General features: G+C 34.9%; 1 protein-coding gene and 1 long non-coding RNA gene across 2 annotated transcripts; both read left to right on the plus strand.

Annotated features, from left to right (window-relative positions):
• Window positions 1–4,111: 4,111 nt before the first annotated feature.
• On the plus strand, window positions 4,112–8,407 carry LOC104893946 (pentatricopeptide repeat-containing protein At1g18485). The gene has a single exon (XM_010680088.4). It carries the CDS (start codon window positions 4,560–4,562, stop codon window positions 7,503–7,505), a length of 2,946 nt encoding a protein of 981 aa, XP_010678390.1. The 5' UTR covers window positions 4,112–4,559; the 3' UTR covers window positions 7,506–8,407.
• An 8,861-nt stretch (window positions 8,408–17,268) lies between these two features.
• LOC104893945 (uncharacterized) lies at window positions 17,269–18,213 on the plus strand. The gene is made up of 2 exons (XR_790169.4): window positions 17,269–17,636; window positions 17,847–18,213. It is a non-coding gene; the product is annotated as an uncharacterized LOC104893945 (long non-coding RNA).
• Window positions 18,214–21,408: the final 3,195 nt, after the last annotated feature.

The following is a 21,408-nucleotide window of genomic DNA, read 5'->3' on the forward strand; positions in this document are numbered from 1 at the left end:
TAATACCACATCAAAAAGAAAATTTGGACTCCTAGTTTAAGATCGAATCTTGTTTACATTTAGATTGTATACCAACGATTAAATGAATATTCACTTGGGTACAAAAATGATATAATCCAATATAAACTCTATCCCAATATTGAGTTCACTCATGGTACACCCGGGTGTACCATGAGCATGGTACACCCGGGTGTACCATGAGCATGGTACACCCAATGATACTTTTGTAATAAATTAGAACTCAGGTGCTCATTTGACACCAAATTTGCTCATATGATATTTTGCTCATTTACTCATTTGTTCATTTTGTAATAAAAGTGTTTGCTCATTTTCTTAAATGAGTAGAAATGTTTGCTCATTTGTTCATTTCGCTCATTTGCTCATTCGTTCATTTTACTCATTTGGAGAAAATAGTCTTGTGTGTACCATGAGCATGGTACACCCAGGTGTACTATAAATATTCTCCCCAATATTAATGAATACAAATACGACAAAACATAGTAAAAATAATCTCTATCAAATTACTAGAAAAATGTATATATTTTCCTCTAATATTCGAATTTCTCTCGTATCACTGAATTTCATAAAAATTAAATAATGTTCATGAATTTTTTTCTCTTCCTTCTCTCCTAACATTTTTATTATCAAAATTTATTGTTCACTAAGATATTTAAGCTAATATAAAATGTTGTGTTCAAAATGTATCGTGAAAGTGTCTAAAAAGATTAAAAAAAAATTACACATCATTAAAGTTTTCGACATGTAATGCGTTTGACATATCTCATCGTCCACTACATGTAGAACCAATGTGGCTTGTGTGGACGTGGTTCACAGTAAAATTAGTGTGCACCAGGCTCACGTACATGAATCGAGACACATACTACTATAATACAAAGAAACACTAATATAAATAAACAGTATAGCACATAGAAACATACTATACCACATACAACCACACTATGTCAAAACTGATAATGTTATTATAATCATCTATAACATGTTCAATTGTACAATCAACTATATTACACAAAAAAACATTATATCACAAACAAATACATTATATCAGAAAGAAATATACTATAACACAAACAAACACATTATGTCACAAAGAAACACTATCACAAATGAACATACTATAGCACATAAAAACACACTATACCACACACAGACACACTATATCATAACTGACAATATAATAATCCTAATCCTTTATAACAAGTTCAATTGTATAATCAACTATATCACAAAAATTGAAAAAACGGAGTAAAAACTTGAATAGAGAGAAAATGAAGCAGTGTTGAGAGAAAAATTGAAAAGGCAAGAAAATTCGAGGAGAGAAAAAGACAAGATAATAGAAGTTGTAATCATTACAACTAGAGCTGATCATTTTAGCCCGGCCTGGCCGGGTTTTGGGCAGAATTTTTGGCCCACGGTCGGGCCCAACCCGGTCCGATTTTTTTTTGCTTATGGCGGGCTTTAGGCAAGCCAAAAATGACTTTTTAGTCTATTTTTTGGTCTGGCCCGATTTTGGCTCGAAAAGCCCACTCATTTTGGCCCGAAATAGCGGGTTTTGGGCACAAATTTTCGGCTTGAATTTGGCTCGGCCTGGCCTGAGCAATGGGTAAATTTTTGTAAGTGCGGCCCATTCCCATCCCCGGCCCGGTCCCAAACCCGACCCTGCCCATGAGCACCTTTGATTACAACCTACAGAACATCTATTGAGTGCCATTAGTGTGCACCCGGTTCATACGAGTTTTTTACATGACACGCCACAACCACAAGTCAAAGAACGATGACCCCTAATGGAAATAATGGAAAGTGGGATATTCTTGATCTCTAACAACACATATGAAAAGTAAAATCGTTACTTAAAGCATAACCAATGGATGATCTAAAATCTTGGATCATCAAATATTTTAATAGTTCCTCTCACTTCCACCTATTCTATGATCTACTTTTAATTTTATGATCTCTTCACCTCTAATGGATAATTTATAATTTTAAATCTTCACATTCTATTTCCTACTTTTTACCATATCCCACTATATATTCTCTCTCCTCGATCTCCTTTCCATCTCGTTTTTATTTATTTATTATGGATTACTCCCTCTGTATTTTTTTATCTTTTCTACTTTGACTTTGCACGTTTGTCAATTCACTTATTATACATTAAATATCTTTCATTACATATTAGTAAAAATTATGATGATTGAATATTAATAAAGTACTCATTGAGACGAATCAAACAAGACCCCATATGACTATATTTTTTCTTATATATTGAGAAAAATCTAAAAGATTCTATCTAATTGTGAATAGTGTCAAGATTCTAAGTGAGAAAGATAAAAAAATACAGAGGGAGTATATATAATCAATTAATTAATGATTATTGAATGTAAATAATTTTTATGTTTGTGATTAAGAACTATTAATAAAAAATAATTTCGTTAATATTGTACATTAGATACAGTAGTTACTTAATACTATCGATTCAAATATATAATCAGAAAATATAATAATAATAATAATAAAATATTGCATTAAACAATAGAAATCAGTTATACATATAGAATTACTATAACAATAAAAGAAACGTAGCAATATTGGTCAATAACAAAATGAGCTCAAAAATAAGATGTGTATAAATAGCTCAATATTGGTCTCTATTTATAGACAAAAAAATATAAATGTTGATGTTTTTTTAAATAAAAAAAATTAACTAGACATCTTCCCCTTGCAAAGATTTCAACGTTAACAATTCTGTGCAATATAGGCTATTGGTTGGAGATATAAGGATAATTAGATGTCTGCCATGCAGCAGAAGTGAGGCCCACATAATTTTCAGCTTCCTCTCAACGTGCACCATGTGGTGATGAACCAACTTTTGCTTTGGGGGTTTGAGATCGTTCCAACGATTTGATCGAGCGCCTTTTTCCTTTTCTTTTTTCCTCTCTCCTATCTGTTTAATGCTATTTACTCTTTCTCTCCTCATGATCTATAAATGGGATTAACCAATGACTTTACTATTAAAGTAGTGATTCATTAAAAAGGTAGCATTTTTATTGTTCAGGTATGTTATGGCATGTGAGATATCATTGTCATCTGTACCTTTGCGCATTATCCATACAAACCAATGAAAGTTTTTTTTTAAGATAAGAAGAAGTGGCCCGAACCTCACTCAGGTCTTAATGGGCCCAACACTTGAGAGTAAGGGGGAAGGGTAAGGGAAATTCCCATCCTCAAAGTGCCTCTAGTGGGGATTGAACCCCCAAATCTTGAGGTTGGAAGGGTGTTTTTCTTACCACTAGACCAAATACTACTTGGTATACAAACCAATGAAAGTTTGTAGTGATTATAGTAACAATTTAGCAAGTTAATTGTTTTTTTAGTACTTGTAACGTTGATAATTTTACAATAAATTCTCTCTTTCTCTCTTCTAACACATGTTTTTCCTCTCTTTATCTCTCTCCTCTCCTTAATATGGTGCAAATTTAAATGTTACGAGTATTAAAAATGGAGGAAGTATATATCATTGTAAAGCGACGAATGTAGCATGTTAGATTTTTAAAAGTAGTATATAAAAAACCAATGTAGTACTAACAATTATTATTTCTATTAAGACAATGATGCTTTTGATTTTAATTTACTACTTTTTAAATTTTATATGCAATTTTCTTGATATAATATTTTTTTTAGGTAAGATAAATATTTCTTGCAAGTGGGGGGACTTGAAGATCCCGAATTGCAAGGGGAAAAAATCGAACACTTACAACAAGAGTGGAATGAGTGCTTCCAAGTTCCAACCAACTCGACCAACCTTGATTTTTAGTTTTCTTGATATGATAATCCCTGATTTTGTTGTTACAGTCTTACAGACACTGTAATATACCAATGCCTAGATGGTGCACACGCTAGTACATAGACCATGATGCACACATTGATAACAAGTTAAATATAGATGGATAACAAGCCAAATGAACACATGTACATGGATAGCCAGCCAAATGAGCATATGTACATCTTTGCTAGTACATATTCATTTGTATTGATCTTTGTGTTTATAATCTAATTTTTCATGTTTATCGTACGTATAGTGTGAACATATGGTTCTCATCATACGAACGTGTGTTTGTAATAACTAGTCTTACATGCACGCAATGCGTGCGATAACGTGTGATAACAAATGAAGTAGAAAATAAAATTAATTGGGTAGAAAAACTGTCTTTATATTTTATTTTCTAAAAAAATTGAGGTTCAGTTTAAATGTCATACTTCTCCCCCTTTTTTTCATTCAAATGAAACAATTAGTTATTTTTTTTTTCTTTTTTTCCTTTTTTTTTTTGGTATCCCCATGTGTTGTCTTATATAATAGAGATTTGGCCGAATATACCACTTAATTGTTGTTAGTTGTTACAAACACTTGGATAGCTTAGGCATTGCTGCATTATCTTGACACAGGCAATAGGCTTGTCTGATTGCGCGCCAAACTTTGACTCAAGCGAAGCACCTCTTGGCTCTGCACATCTTCTCTCATTCCAATTTTCAATCCAATCTTGATAATGGCGCTTATATTGTTAACGTCTTCTTCATCCTACCAATACCATTCCCCATTTTCTTCCTTTAACTCAATTACCCATAAACCATACAAATCAATTCATAACATTCATTCAATCAAAACCCCAGTTTCCTCTCTTTCTCTCTCCTTTCCAAAACCCCTTCAAAACGCCCAATTTTCAACCCCTAAACTCTCCTTCTCCCAACTTGTAAAAAACCTCTGTCATTCCCGAAACCTCAATCAAGCACTAACTGTAATTAAAGAACAATTTACAAATTCCTGTGTTAACCCAATTCAAACAGTTGATGCTGTTAATTTGTTAATCCAGTCATGTGGGCAGCAAAATAATATCGAAATCGGTCGAAAAGTTCATAACTTTGTCTCAACTCATTTTACTAATGATCTTGTTCTTTACACCCGTTTAATTACAATGTACTCAATGTGTGAGTCTCCATTAGATTCTCGTTTGGTTTTTGATGAGATGAAGATGAAGAACTTGTTTTTATGGAATGCTTTGATTAGTTGTTACACCAAAAATGAACTTTATGATGATTCAGTATTGATGTTTTGTGAGTTACTTTCAAGTACAGATTTGAAACCTGATAATTTTACTTTTCCATGTGTTATAAAATGTTGTGCTTTGAGTTTGAGGATTGGTCTGGGAGAGACAATTCATGGGTTGGTGGTGAAATTGGGGTTGGTTTTCGATGTGTTTGTAGGAAATGCTTTGATTATGATGTATGGCAAGTATGAGTTACTTGGGTGTGCTGGTAAGGTGTTTGAGAGTATGCCAGAGAGAAATCTAGTTTCGTGGAACTCATTGATTCGTGTGTATTCGGAGAATGGTTTTTATAAGGAGAGTATTGTTGTTTTTGTGAAGATGCTTGAAGATGAGTGCTGCTTGTTACCTGATGTTGCTTCGATGGTGACGGTGTTACCATGTTGTGCAGGGGAAGGGGATGTTGAAATGGGAATGATGCTTCATGGGTTGGCTGTAAAATTGGGTCTAATCGATGAAGTAACTGTTAATAATGCAGTGATTGACATGTATGTCAAATGTGAGTTGGCGTATGCTGCTCAATCCCTTTTCGAGAAGAACAAAAATAAAAATACGGTATCATGGAATTGCATCATCTGGAATTTTTCCAGACATGGTGATGTTTTAAAGACATTTTATCTCCTTAGGAGAATGCAGATGGAAGGGGATGGAACAAAGGTCAACCAAGTCACTATTTTGAATGTGCTGCCAGCTTTCTCCCACAAGTCACAGCTGATTAGCTTAAAGGAACTTCATGATTACTCATTGAGACATGGATTTCTTCATGATGAGTTGGTGGCTAATGCTTTTATTGTAGCCTATGCAAAGTGTGGATCACTGAGTTCAGCTGAATTTGTCTTTCGTAAAATAGATACCAAGACATTGAACTCTTGGAATGCAGTAATTGATTGCAATGCACAACATGGGGATCCAAGAAGAGCTTTTGACTTATATCTTGAAATGAGATCTTTAGGCTTACATCCAGACAGGTTTAACTTAAGTAGTCTGCTATTAGCCTGTACAGAACTTGGTCTTTTGCAATATGGCGAAGAGATACATGGCTTTGTGCTCCGAAAGAGTTTGGAAACTGACCCATTTTTACTTGTTTCACTGATTTCTTTTTACTTCCGGTGTGATAAGCCACGATTTGCTAGGGCTTTATTTGATGGAACAGTGAATAGAAGTCCAGTTTGCTGGAATGCGATGATATCTGGTTATGCACAGACTGGATGTCCAGAGCAAGCTCTAGAAATTTTTCGTCACATGCTTGAAAGAGGAATTCACTCCAACAAAATTGCAATAACGAGTCTCCTTGGGGCTTGTTCACAGCTCTCATGCTTGAGGTTGGGGAAGGAAATACACTGCTTCACCTTGAAGGCCAATCTGCAAGAGGATATGTTTGTTAGCTGTTCCATCCTAGATATGTATGCAAAATGTGGTTGCATAGAGCTATCTCAGAGGTTCTTTGACAACCTAACTGAGAAAACTTCAGCATCATGGACTGCCATGATTTCAGGATATGCAGTCCATGGACGTGGAATTGAGGCCTTGCTGCTATTTGAACAGATGCAAATGCTGGGATTGGAGCTTGATCGTTTTACGTTTATTAGTATACTTATGGCATGCAACCATGCTGGACTTGTTGAAGAAGGTTTGGAATACTTTTATCATATGCATAGTTTATATGGGATAAAGCCTAGATTGGAGCATTACTCTTGTGTAGTGGACATGCTAGCACGTGCTGGACGACTGTATGATGCATTGGAGCTCATCAAAAACATGCCCATGGAAGCAGATGCTAGAATTTGGAGTTCTTTGGTCAGTTCTTGCAAGACTCATGATGACATGGATTTTGGAGGAAGAATAGCTGAGAAACTGCTACAATTAGATCCAAACAGGGTAGAAAATTATGTACTAGTATCAAATTTATTAGCTCGATCAGGCAAGTGGGATGATGTGAGAAGAGTGAGAGCAGAAATGAGGGAGAAAGGCCTCCAGAAAGATGCTGGCTGTAGTTGGATAGAAGTTGGAGGGAAGATTTATAATTTTGTTGTTGGTGATCACATGCTTTCTAAATCAGATGAAATCCGAAAAATGTGGACTGGGTTAGAGGAGAAGATCAGAAAAATTGGCTACATTCCTGATACTAGCTCAGTGCTTCATGATCTGGCAGAAGAGGAGAAATTACATATACTGAGGGGACACAGTGAGAAGCTAGCAATATCTTTTGGCTTGTTAAAATCTGCAGAAGGTATGACCATGAGAGTTTGCAAGAATCTGCGCATATGTAATGACTGCCATAACGCAATTAAATTGGTCTCCAAGGTTACTAATAGGAATATTGTTGTGAGAGATAATAAGCGGTTCCACCATTTTAAGAACGGAAGTTGTTCATGTGGAGATTATTGGTGAACTATAATATATGCTAACCTTCCAGATTTCAGGCTGAAGACATGATCTTGCCCTTAACCCCTTTTGATGAGAAAGTTTGTTCAGCTTCACTAACTGCTTCACCTTGGAATTTGATACATCGACAATGAATAAACTCTGATCATTGGGTAGGTGCTCAATCATTTACATCCTGCTTGCCAAATGCCAATGATCTTAAAGTCCTAATGCATTGGCTTTTATATTATTCCCTTGTCCCATATGGCGAGAGTTGCAAACTGCATCTGAAAAAACTGATGATCAGAAGGATCGGAGCAAGCTCTCTAGCTTGAGGTCGCGGTGCAAAACCCCTCAATTATGGCAATAATCAACGGCTGGAATCAACAGCCTGAAACACGACCTGGCTACCTGGTCCTTCCATTTTCCCTCTTTGGAAACCTGAGTGTAGAGTTTGCCGCCACCGGTGCTCTCTTAGAATTTTTTCTCAGAAGCAAAACAGATATGCTGAACTAGCCTGAATATCATTTATATCTAGAGGCCTTCAGCAGTAGTTGCTGCTTACCGGCTATAGCGCAGATGAGGGGAAAAAGACAAGGCATTTATGCACATACTGGCTGAGAAAGCAACGTACGAGCCTCAAGAAAATTTTGGTGTTTGATATGCATGTACTATCCAGTATTACCTGATTCGCGTTACAATAATGTGTACGATTATGCAATTGGCTACCCAGTTTTGCCAACTTAGCCCAAAGTATCTAGTTCCTCACTTCCTCCTCGGGACTCGGGAGGAACAAATGTTGTTCCATGAGAAAAACAAATTTTGTTCCAATAATTAAAGAACAATTAGCATTCATTTTTTGTATATAACATTTGCGAATTCTAAACCAACATGTATCATTTTTACAATATTAGTATGTTATTTTTATACTCTCTTAGTTCTTTTTTCAAATTCCCATTTGAAAAAGACAAATAATATAGGCTAACTAGGAAGAACAAAAGTGAACAGAGTAAATATAACATTTGTAAGTTATAACGTAACATTAGTATTTCAATAAACGATATTATATTTTCTTTCAAAAAAAAATCTACTTCTGAGTCACAAACGTATCATGGTCAAAACGCTTTGGAACTATGAATTTCTATAAAGTATACCAAAGTATTTTTTAAAAAAATCCAACAATAAATTGTGCTAATATGTTATTGGTCGTTTTATACAATCATATCACTAATCAGCTATTATAGCGTAATACAATCGATCTACCGTATGTACCACAACTGTCTCCCTTAGCCAAAGGAAAAATCCCAGTGTAGTTTCAGTTGGCAATATACTTCTACTTCAAGTATGATTGATGTACTCATGAAGAACTAATATAAACTATACTGATACACAATATAAAGAAGAAACTTATCTGCAGATAACAATCAACTGAATTTAATTAAATTCTACAAGAACAATGTTGCACCGTGGTATGGAGGCCACTGCCTTAGAAACGAATTTTGCGATCTCCGGTGCGGATTCCTGATGTGTTCGTCCCCCAAGGTTCATACAACGATCCCTTACTCCGTGCACCTAGATCAAGGATTGAAATTTCTCAAAAACTGCTCACATCTCAGAGAAAATAGGTAGGCTTCAAGAGAATAATAAATCATGAATACGGTTTTTTAGGAGGAGGTATTTATGTAAAATATAAACACAAGCAGCACAAAACGAGGAAATCCGAAAACCACACAGGTTCACCCGGGGGGCCGGGCGGAAACCGCTCGGTCGGGACCGCAAGGGAAAACTGGGCAAAGAAGGAAAACTCGTCTCGCTCGGTCGAGGGGGACGGACCTGACTGATGACCCGTCTTGCCCGGGCAAATCGGGCGGATCCTCGCCCGGTCGAGCGCGACGAACCTGATCCGAAAGCTTCGCGTTCACTTGGACGTTATCCAACAATCACCCACAAACGCGAAGTTAGGAAGATAAGAAATGAGTAGTAAAAGGAAAGTTTGATACTTATATTAGTGTCTAAGAATTGAACTAACACGTTAGTGAAATGGGGTGTCCATTCACCTACAAGTATCCTAGGATTGAACTTACAGGAGAGAAAAGTGACCCGATAACACATATCTTACTTTCAAAGCTTGAAAAATATCGCGTTATCCATGAATTTGTCCCATGAACAACATACAACATATTTGAACATACAATTTCTTTTTTCCTCCAAGACAAATCACATGTCTTTCAAATGATTGTGAACATTACAAAATTCAACAATACTGGCCATCACCCTGGGATTACAAAAAGTGCTCTAGAATACCTACAAGAACGACATTCGACAGAAGCAGACCATCCCTTCACACTCATATATGATGTTCTATTACGTTCAAATAAATTTGAATTAGCCACGAAGGCCATAGAAACATCATGTTCATTATGTTCAATCAACTGAATCAGCCATGGACTCCAACACAACCCCTACCGGTTGTCACCGAGTACCATCAGCTCCACTTGTCAAACCACCATAAAGGCTATAGATTCTCACGATCCATTAGGTTTGAAGAAAGTAGACCATTCCTTTACAAGACTATGATACCGACCATGTGAAATCATGCACAAGGCATCACAACGGTATAACCATCAAGTCCATTCCAAGGACCACCCAAGCCTGCTGGGATATGTAAACATTAAGAGCGGTCAAGCTCAACCTCACATAAAATATCTCATTGTATGCCACATCCAACATCACATTGTACCCCCACAGTGTTAACTATAGACACATTAACGACAATCACTGACCAACCTGATATCTATAAATCTACCAAGTTCAATTGCTAGTTGAACCACCCAAAGGGTATAGATTCATCAATCCATTAAACTCAAACAAATTAAGCCACCACAGAGGTAATGGATTGTCCTGTCACTATACTATCAAGCTCACCATTCAAACCACCATGTCTGGTAATGGATCCTCACACATCCATTAAGTTTAAACTAGCTGAGCCACCGAACTCATTATGGTTATGTGACCCCACGTGAGCATGGCAAGTTCCAACATGGTACCTCAAAAGCATCCATCAGGTTCTCTCAGCGAACACAACACCAATCTCTGCATGTTCTTGTCCATATGTGTCTCCATTGCCTTCACATAACAATGTACATAAGCATATGAAATATCACAATGTAAATAAGTGAGTATTTCTTTACCCCCACAATGGGAAACTTGCCAATGATTTCCTCATCAGTCGGCTTCTTGACTCAAGCTGTACAACTCCACAAACTTATTCTTATGGTTGACTCTGCAATACATCTTATTTTGCATCTCCTCAACAAAGCAACCAGTCAAGAACAATATGCCAACATATACACTTGTAAACATATAAGCATAATCATTTAGAAAATCACTTTCTAAAACAAGTTCATAAACATGTATACAAAATATAACAGTTCATGCTAACTATTCAACCTTCTAGTTGAACCTATTTCAAACCATGTTGTTTGAACAAGATTGAGATGAGAGGTGCCTTTACCATGGTTTTTCATCCACGAACCACATGAAATACCTCATCTCCAATTTCCATCTTGACTTAATAGTTGAAACCTTCAGTTTCATAAAGACATCAAGAGTGTGAACACCAAATACATAAGATAGTAGTATAAACCATAAACCATTCAAGTCTTTTCACCAAGGAAACCTCACAGGTCAGCTCCAAATCCTGTAAGATCTAATGACTCTTTCTTCTCTAAGATGTCATTCAAGTATGCACTTTACAAATCAAATTGACACACAATCAAATAACACAATCCCAATACAACCACAACCACTGGCCTAGGTAAACTTAGCAACATGTGAGATAACTACATAGGTCAATATCAAAACATTAATGAACCTCAGAATCATGTACCTTGCCCATAGCTTTTCAAGTTTACAACTTCAAAGTCTATTGAAGGTCAACACACACCCAAAGTATTAACTATGGTCCGACAAAGACATACACAACGAGTATGGCATGTCACTAATGAGTCATGTTCGAGCTTGCTTTTCTCTAAGCACTAGTCCCAATCAGAAGACATAAAATTCCCTTGTGAATTGATCATCACCTCAAGATAATAACCCCTAAACTTCACATAGCTGATCAACAATGTCAACTTTCTAACCACGGAGGTTACAAGCAAGACTAGACTTTGCTAACTTAGAGAATTAACCTTTTGCTACTCCTTTGCTGAACTACACATCAACGTTACTAGGAGAGACACCAAATAGAATCAGGCAGTAGAAACATAATCATAACTACTGAACAATCATACCAATGACTAACAAATCATTAATGATATCATGAGATTCATCCAACAAAGCTCATTCAAGAAGAAATAAACACATCATCAGGTTCAGCATACCAAAAGCCACATAGAACTAAATTCTAACACCAATTGTTTAAAGGAAAGATAGAATTCCAAACATGGCTAGAAAACCCCAAAAAGGAGAACATTCTAGGTTATTACCTTTACCCTCATCACACAGGGAGAATAAGTAACAGCTCATCAGCTTATCTTACATAAGTCATAACTTGTTGAAAATGACGATGATCCCCACATGAGAGATGATACCCAAAGATGGTATGAAGAATAATCATAATCCTCTTAAAAGCCCTCATCTTCCTTCAACCTTGAATGATTTTACTCACTTGGCACAAAGCCACATTTATTCTCAAACTTATGCTTTTCCACAAGGAGTCCCAAATGGTCTCACCTAGACCCTTAACAAAAAGATAAGAATGCTAGCCTCTAATCAATCAACACATGAAATGCGATAGCATTCACCAATCATTACTCCAAGTTAACAAAATAAGTTATCTACTCAATTAAGAAAGCCAAACTAACATACTCATTAGTCTCAAACACGCACAAACTCATTCCTCAAAGAAAACTAACAATTTTGAGGACACAATTATAGATTAAATATTAAGCAATGGGCACACAAAATAAATTATGCAAATAAGCTATACTTGAAATATTAACGATAAGAGAAAAACCTCCCTTTCACCAATCCTATTGAAGGTGCTATGAATTCCACATAGTTGTCACTCCAACTCCTCTTTGCTTGGTGGAAAAACATCTCAACCTCTAACTCGACCCCCACATAGACTAATTAACTTGTCAGTTGTCACCAAAAATAATTATTATATATAGCACAAGGGCACACAAAATAATTTACGTGAAGTTAGAAGTCTGACAATAAATAAATTAGAGAGGAATTAAACTTCCCTGAAAGTGACGCAATTACTTTAGAAACCTGCTTGTGCTCCATCACTTCCCTTTCGATCTTTACTCATTGAAAACTTTCATCGAATAGTTGGCGTACGTCAGCAAAACTAATTTTCCTTTCTTGGAAATAAAACTTGCAGCCAATTTCCATATAACAAGAATAATATGCAATCGAATCTATGCTCCTCCAAATGCCTTAACTTCATCGATTATGAACATTGACAATTGCAATACAGTTGGAATTACAGTCACACCACCACTCAAAGCACAAGAGGACGTATGTCGCCTTTTGATTGCATAATATCTAAGATTCAAACTTTATACATTAATGAACTTATTGCACCCTTGAGCAGTGCATTGACTCCACCAAAAACAAAAGTTTTAGAAATTCAACCCAATATTATAATGGCATGAGCCATTCTTACCGGCACCAAGAACTTCACGAAGAAAGTTGGAAAATCAAAGCAATCGATAGAATTTCCCTTTACTCCAGTAAAGCCAATTGGAAAAACTATGTTAATTATAGATAAAATATGCTTCAAATTTTCCACCTCAAGTTTATTCACAAGACTCAAAATCATACCTAAACAAATAATCAATACTCAAGGAATCCTTTCCAAGGTAGATAATTGAAATTAGGTTAGAACAAAATGTTCATCAACATGAATACAACAATCTGAATAAATTCGTTCCTAAATTATAGGAAATAATCGGTATGATTGATGTACTCATGAAGAACTAATATATAAAATAAACTAAAGTGATACACAATATAGAGAAGAAACTTATCTACAAATAACAATCAATTGAACTTGATTGAATTCCACAAGAACAGTATTGCGCCGTGGTATGGAGACCACTGCCTTAGATTTCACCATCTCCGGTGCGGATTCCTGATGACGTTCGTCCCCCAAGTCTCATACAGCGATCCCCGATTCTGTGCACCCGGATCAAGGATTTGAGTTTCTCAAGAACTGCTCACGTCTCAGAGAGAATAGGTAGGCTTGTGTTTTAGGGTTCAAGAGAATAATACTTATAAATACGGTTTTTGGAGGAAGTATTTATATAAAATATAAACACAAGCAGCACAAAACCCGAAAATTCGAAAACCGCACAAAAAAGGTTTGCTCGGGCGGGTCGGGCGAAAAACGCCCAGTCGGGCCCGCAAGGAAAAGCTATGAGAATAAAGAAAAATCGTCTCGCCCGCGCGGGCGGACCATCTCCCGGTCAGACGGGACGACCTTCACTGATGACTCGTCTTACCCGGGAGGATCAGGCGGACCATCGCCCGGTCGAGCGCGACGAACCAGATCCGAAAGCTTCACGTTCGCTTGGATGTTATCCAACACTTATGTCGCCTCACACACTAATTGTATTAGTTGTCATGTTAAGTTAGATAATGATGGCATAAACAAAAAAAAAAAAAAAAAAATAAACAACTAACGACAAAGGTGAAAGAACAATCTAAGCTGTTTATAACACCTACACCATCACATGTCTAAGTATAGATGCACTTATACTAAATCAGTTACAGTAGATCTCTTGATTCATTGTTTTGCTTTTGAATAAGTTACAATTTAAAATCAAAAAGTTAACAAATTATTTCCACGAGTAGAAACCATAACTAGCATATTGTCTTTCAAGAGACACGCATATACCTACTTTTAAAAAAACTAGCACAAATACGCATCTTAATGGATCTTGAATGAAGGAGGATCTACCAACCTCCCCATGTTTATACACTTATGTATTCATCTAACATAAACTAAACAAGGCATGTTTTCCTCCATACTCGTAAGTTCTTTTTGATTAGGACTCCCTCAGATGATATAGAAGTCACTATAAAAGTCATCAACTTATCAAATGCATTTACGCACTAAGCCTTAAGCATCTGTGCTAATAGCTGTCATTTCAGTGCACTTGCACAAAGTATAATTCTTTCACTATCCGACACTTTCAAATTGAACCATTTTTACAATTGACAAACAATTAATTTTCCAAATATATCTCGGAAGAGTCGAGCTCGTCATCAATACGATCAAGTTGTAATAAACTATTTTTAATGACAATGCCTTACAACTCTTAATCTTGTCGTTGTTGTTAGAGTCCAATATAGTATTTAAAAGTTTGATATTAAAAAGATTTGTTTTATTACCAGTAACAAATAAGTACAAAGCTTAAAACAACTAGATCAAAAACAAAATAAAAACCAACCTAGTCAAATGCCATGAGTCACAAAGTCCTTGTTTTTTCGGTCTGGATCGAAAAATCAAACATTCAAAAAATTTGGATTTAATTAGGGCCCTAATATGTGGGTTCTCTCTTATGCTTCATAATCTCATAAACGATGTTGACCATGCACATCAATGACATACCTAATTAATTTTCTTATTAACAGTTTGGTTCTCTTATCAATAATATAATCAAATTTTCCTATTTATTATCACTTGATTTTACTGTGTGAAGGTTAAGTATCAATTTGTAGCTACAACGATTCATAGAGGACAACATTTTACCATGGGTCACTATTTTACTATTGTAGTTGCTAGAGACAACAAATTGATGTTTTTTTAATGATGAAACTATAAGATTTGATATATTGTCAATATATTATATTTTCAGCGTGTCTTGCGTGTGGCCGGCCACACACGAAATTACAGGTCTCACCGTGCGCGCGATAGCCTGTCAGTCCATTAGCTCATCAAATACTTTCTTTATTATGTTGATCTATTATTGAAAACAATTATTTCTGTTATAATACCTTGAAATAGAGGTTAATTTTTTAAAAGCTTAAAAGTTATTTTTTGAAAGTGTTATTATCTCTCTAGTGATTTTTTTATTACAAAACCAGCAACGATTCTTATATTGTTTGTATTACAAAGTTGGTAAATAATTTTAAGTCAAGCTTTAAGCCTTAGCGAGTTACGGGTGCGTAACTCCTTTTAAGGGGGTAGAATGCGATAGAGTTTCGCGCTTTTAACTTAAAACGTTATTTTTGACCTAATTTTAACTTATTTTATGAGTTATTAAGTGAGCCAACTTACTTTAATAGAAAGAATTTGGTATATGTAAATTAATTGCTATATTTCTTACTTGCTTTTTCAAGTTTCGAGGACGAAACTTCTTTTGAGGGGTAGTCTGTAATACTCCGTATTTTTGGTAAGTTAATGTTTATACTTTTAGAAATTTTGTGGTTATTAAAAAGACTTGTTATTTACTAAAAAGGCTTTTCAAAATAGGCTATTATAAAAGATTTTGAGTATTTAAAAATAAATTGTAGCCCAAATAGATGTTGGGCGTAAGTTTACTAGTTTTAAAATCTAAGTACTTTGGTAGAAAAATTTAAAAATGTTTAAAAGAAATATAAAAAGGTTTAGAAAAGAAAAGTGAAGAAAAAAAAGAAAAAAAAATTTCGGCGGCAAACTAACGCCAGTGAGTTAGATGTTTATCAAACTTTTGTAACGTTTTCCTTTTAACTTATCTTTTTAATTATTTTACCTTATATAATTATGTATTATGGGATCATTTATATCTTTTTCAAATCTTAGTTGGATAATCGTAAATATTAGCTATATCTTAGCTAGATTAGTTTATTTTTTTTGCTAAATTCATCTTTTAATTTCCTAGTCCTATTCCGATTCTACCTATCCAACTAGTATAAATAGGGGTCTCCACCCATCATATTCTTCACACCAAATTTGAGAAATACATATCTTTTCTCAAGTATAAACACACTCTCTCTTAGCCTACCATTTCTCTCTCTTCTCCCTTAGTAATTATTAATTTCCAAGGTGCGTGTATATGTACTTTAATAATTATTTTGCTACCTAAGTATCATATTTTTAGAAAAATATTTTGGATTAAAGTCCATGTTTTTATAAGTTTTATGATGAACTACATGCGTTCTGTAAGAACATGTTTGAACGTTTATTAATTTTATTATGCACTTGAATCATGCCTTTAGTTCAATATTATTATAAAGTTTGATCTTTGAATCTATATACATATAATTTACAAGGATTTTGATATTTAAATGCATGTTTAAACATTTAGAAAGAGAGTGTTTTTTAACTATTATTATTTTTCAAAGGTTATCCCTTGAGTGATTTATTTTATTTATGACTTTATATGGCTAAATTTATAAGTAGTACTATTCTTTTTAAATTAAAGGAGGATTATTTCAGAAGGAATTTTATTAAATATATGATCTTTCACGATCACAATTATAAAGAGGCAACACCTTGTTATTTATTAGCAAGAACGGTAGCTATTATTATTTATTCAGGCAACAACTTGTTATTTATTAGCAAGAACGGTAGCTATTATATTACTTACCCATTTACTTTTTGTGTAAGTCATGTGGACAAGGTAATAACCCCTCGTAATAGACTCAGTAAGGAATACTAAACTTGGGGGTGTGCACACTTTAGGAAAGGTACATAGGCAAGGAAAAAAGGATTTTTATCAAGGTTATATACTTTATATTATACAAGTATTATCAACATGGTTGCTAAGTACAACTTTACTTTACTAACACAACCCTGAAAAATATCTAAAATACCCTTTGTCTCAAAACCCATTTCTCTCTCTAACTACTACTCTCTCCATCTTCCCTCTTCGAGTCTTCGTCCTCTTCGTCCTCAAATTGGGGCGATTTCCATAGATTTCCATTATTCTCTCTCCTTCTCTCCATTATTCTCCTTTCTCCCTCTTTCTCCATAGATTTTTCATTCGATGAATATCAAAGTATCACTTGGGCGATTTCCATGAGTGATTGTGTTCTTGGCTTCGTTAAATGCGAATTGGGTGTCCATTTTAACCAAATTTCACGACTTTGTGTGTTCTTGGCTTCGTGCAATGCGAATTGGGTGCCCATTTTAACCAAATTTCATGACTTTGGAGCAAATCGGTTCGTTCTTCTGTTTTTACAATTGAAAATTTCTGCAATTTGTTTCTTCAATATTGTTGTAACTTGTATTTGTGCTTTCTGTACTTTTTTCAAATGTCAATTACTGCGTTTTTCTGATTTATTACCAATATTATTTGAAAATAAAATACAACTTCATTTTTCTGATTTATTCAGTATTAAATTGTCAATTCGTGTTTCTGCTTGCTCCAGTGGTACGAAAAGCTCACAGATGTTTGAGTGATAAACATGGTGGCCCACATTACAATTTGGCCCTTGGAGGATAGGAAAATTCATGTTATCACTCCTGAATCCTGACTGCAGAACTGAATACTTGGATGATAACCTTAAGGGAGTTCTGTTTGAGGAAAATTGAGAACAGACTCTATCACTAGCTTAATCAACAAATTTCCTTTTTGTTTACTGTAAAGGAAATGTTGTTCCTTAACCTTTAAGTTTCATTGGTGTTTGTTTAGTTTCCACTTTCCACTATACTTTGTTTATTATCTGGTTTTCACTATGTATAAACTCAGTTGGTATGCTTTTGAAGTAATGGCATGAAGTAAAACTGTTAGATATAGTCTCGTAAATTTTTCACGAAACAAAAATAAAAGACTTCGTGCAATGTGCACAAAACGGAATATAGTATTTAGTGCAAGGTGCACGAAACAGATTCAATTGTTTCGTGCAATCTGCACGAAACGGAATCAATTGTTTTGTGTAGTCTACACGAAACAGACTAATCCTTTTTTTCGTGTAGATTGCACGAAATAAGGCAAATCATGCATTACGAAAAAAATTCGCAACTTACAGATTGAAATTCGATTGGGTGAAAATTATGGTCCGTTGAATATCAAATTAAAATTTGTAGATCTTCGATGAAGTTTTTTATATCTAATAGTTTGAGAGGAGGAGAGAATATTTTTAGAGAGAGAAAGGGTTTTAAAAAGAATATGATAATAAGGGTTTTTTGGAGATTTTTTAAGGCTGCATTAGTAAAGTGAGGCTGCGTTTAGCAACCCCCATTATCAAGTATCCAGAAAGGTTTTTCGAAATTAAATATTTCAAATGTTAAATTAAATAAAGTATTTGATATTTCGAATATACATTTACTCGGTATTTTACCGAAACGCTTTTATTTGTTTTGTTTTATGGCTTTGTCCCTGTGATGACCCTATTTTCGCGAGTAGATTTTACAGGTTGATATGATGCATACTTCATGTGGGGGGAGCTAGTGAAGAATATAATTAGTCGAGGATTTGTTATTTTATTTCTGTTGTTATATAGTTGTAAAATAAAGTTGTTTCAATAAAGAGAAGTTAGTTCAGTTATTCCGCTGCATTAGTTGAAGTTTTGTTAGTACTTATTATTAAAGCCTTTAACGTTATCACGTGGCGGTAATACCCTAAAGTTTCTCAAGTGTATTACATTGAAATGTATTTAAAATCTTTATAATTAATAATAAACCTTTTTAATAAATAAAATTCTTTTAAAAATTATAATTAATAACTTACTAAAAATACAGAGTATTACAGACTACCCCACTTAATAGAAGTTTTGTCCTCGAAACTTGAAGCAAGTAAGCAAAAATAAAGCATGTAATTCACATATATACCAAAAATTTTGTATTAAAGTAAGTTGGCTCATTTAATAACTCATAAAATAAATCAAAATTAGGTCAAAAATAGCGTTTTAAGTTAAAAGCGCGAAACTCTATCGCATCACTCTGTAACACCCCAAATTTCTCTCTTTTGGAAAACTTATTTTAATATAAAACTCCTTAAGAAACTTGAGAGTATTACCGCCGCATGATAACGTTAAAGGCTCTAATACTAACTACAAAACCGAACTTTAACTAATGCAGCGGAAATATTTGAACTAACTTCTCTTTATTAATATAAACTATATTGTACAACTATGACAATAATGGAAATAAAGAAAATAAAATAATAACTCCTTGACTAATTATGATTCCTCAATAGCTCCCCCATATGAAGTATGCATCATATCAATCTGCACTAGTAGAAAAATGACGATTTGCGTCCCCTCAAGTGCGTCGCACTTTAATGGAAACGACGCAAAAACAAAATTTGTGTCGCATGCATGCTTGGGTATGACGCAAAACAACAACGCATAAGCACCAGGTACGAGCGATGTGCGTCGCACCCCCATTACATGCGACGCATATGGACCATATGCGTCGCACATCATGAGGGCGCGACGCACATAGCTGCATCCTGGTGAGAAGCAATGAGGCCTTATCTGCGTCGCACGTGAAGATGGAGCGTCGCAAAAGGCTGATTTGCGTCGGACCCCTAGTCCCATCCGACCCAAATCACTTGGGCCCAAGTATTATTTTCATCCAAATAATGGCATTATTTTCGACCCCTAGGCCCGCCTCACTTTTTTTGTAAACCCTAGATTGATTCTATCGCCTCTCCCTCACACTTCATTCTAGCGCCCCCCTCTCTCTCTCTCTCATGTCTCTCTCCATTCTTTCAGATTAAACCGCCTTCTCTCTCAACTCTCATATCTCAATCTCTCAACTCTCACCAACAACCGTGACACGACAACTCTCATCAACTCAACACAGAGATTTCTCAACAATTTTCCGGTGACACGGAGGAGGAGGATGAGACTCAATTTTCCGGTGCAACAAAATTTCTTGGTCTCCCTTCTTTGTTCTCTCATTCTCTCTCCTCTAACTCTAGTAATTCTCTTTGTTTTTTTGCCATTTTGCAAGATCTGATTTCTCCGGAATCTTATTCATCTTATTCAAGCTCTTTTCAATTCTCTTGTAATTATGAATTTCTTTGTTTTGCTAAAAATAAATTTCTTGTATTTTTTCTTTTTAATTTCTAGTATATATTAAAATGAAATTCATTGAATTTCCGAATCTGAAGGAGGAAGAGAAGAAATTGCAGACCAAGATTTTACATTTCAATTGTTTTAGGATTTTTGGATTTTTAGATTTAAGTTGTTTTAGGATTTTCAAATTTTTATATTTCGGTTGTTTTAGCTTAGGATTTCCAGATTTTTTATATTTCGATTGATTTAGGATTTCGATGAACAATTCATATTATTCCAGATTTTTTCATTCTATACTGGTTGTACAAGTGATTTAATTTTTTTTGGTTAATTTATTTTACTTTGAAGATTTGTATAATTTTGATTTTAGATTTTCATCATGTTCTTTCAATTGTTCATGTTCTTTCAATTTCAAATCTTCATGTTCTTTTAATAGTTGATGTTCTTGTAATCGGTGAAATTACGCGACAGATGGATTCACGAGTTGTCCTGTAACCTAAAATATGGATGGATTCACGAAATTAATTATTTTTTTTTTGTTAAAAAAAGTCACTTTTGTGTCGCATGCGTGCTTGGGTATGACGCAGATTCACTTTTTTTTAAAAAATATTAAATGGATGATTTGCGTCGCACATAGACCAATACACGATGCAAATGGTGTCCATGTGCATCGGACTACCCAGTACATCCGACGCAAATAGCACTAAATTTGCGTCGTGTCTAGTTCGACGCAGATTGTATATCTCAAATTTGCGTCGAGACCTGTGCCGTCGGACCTATGTCCAACGCAAATAGGGGTCCCAGGTCCGACGCAAATCAACATTTCTCTACTAGTGCTGTAAAATCTGCTCGCCAAAATAGGATCATCACAGGGACTAAGCCATAAAACAAAACAAATGAAAGCGTGTTAGTAAAAATACTGAGTACATGTATGTGCGAAATAATGAACACTTTATTTGATTCAACA

This window comes from Beta vulgaris, chromosome 5 (assembly GCF_026745355.1).
Source record: "Beta vulgaris subsp. vulgaris cultivar EL10 chromosome 5, EL10.2, whole genome shotgun sequence".
Taxonomy (NCBI): Eukaryota; Viridiplantae; Streptophyta; class Magnoliopsida; order Caryophyllales; family Amaranthaceae; genus Beta; species Beta vulgaris.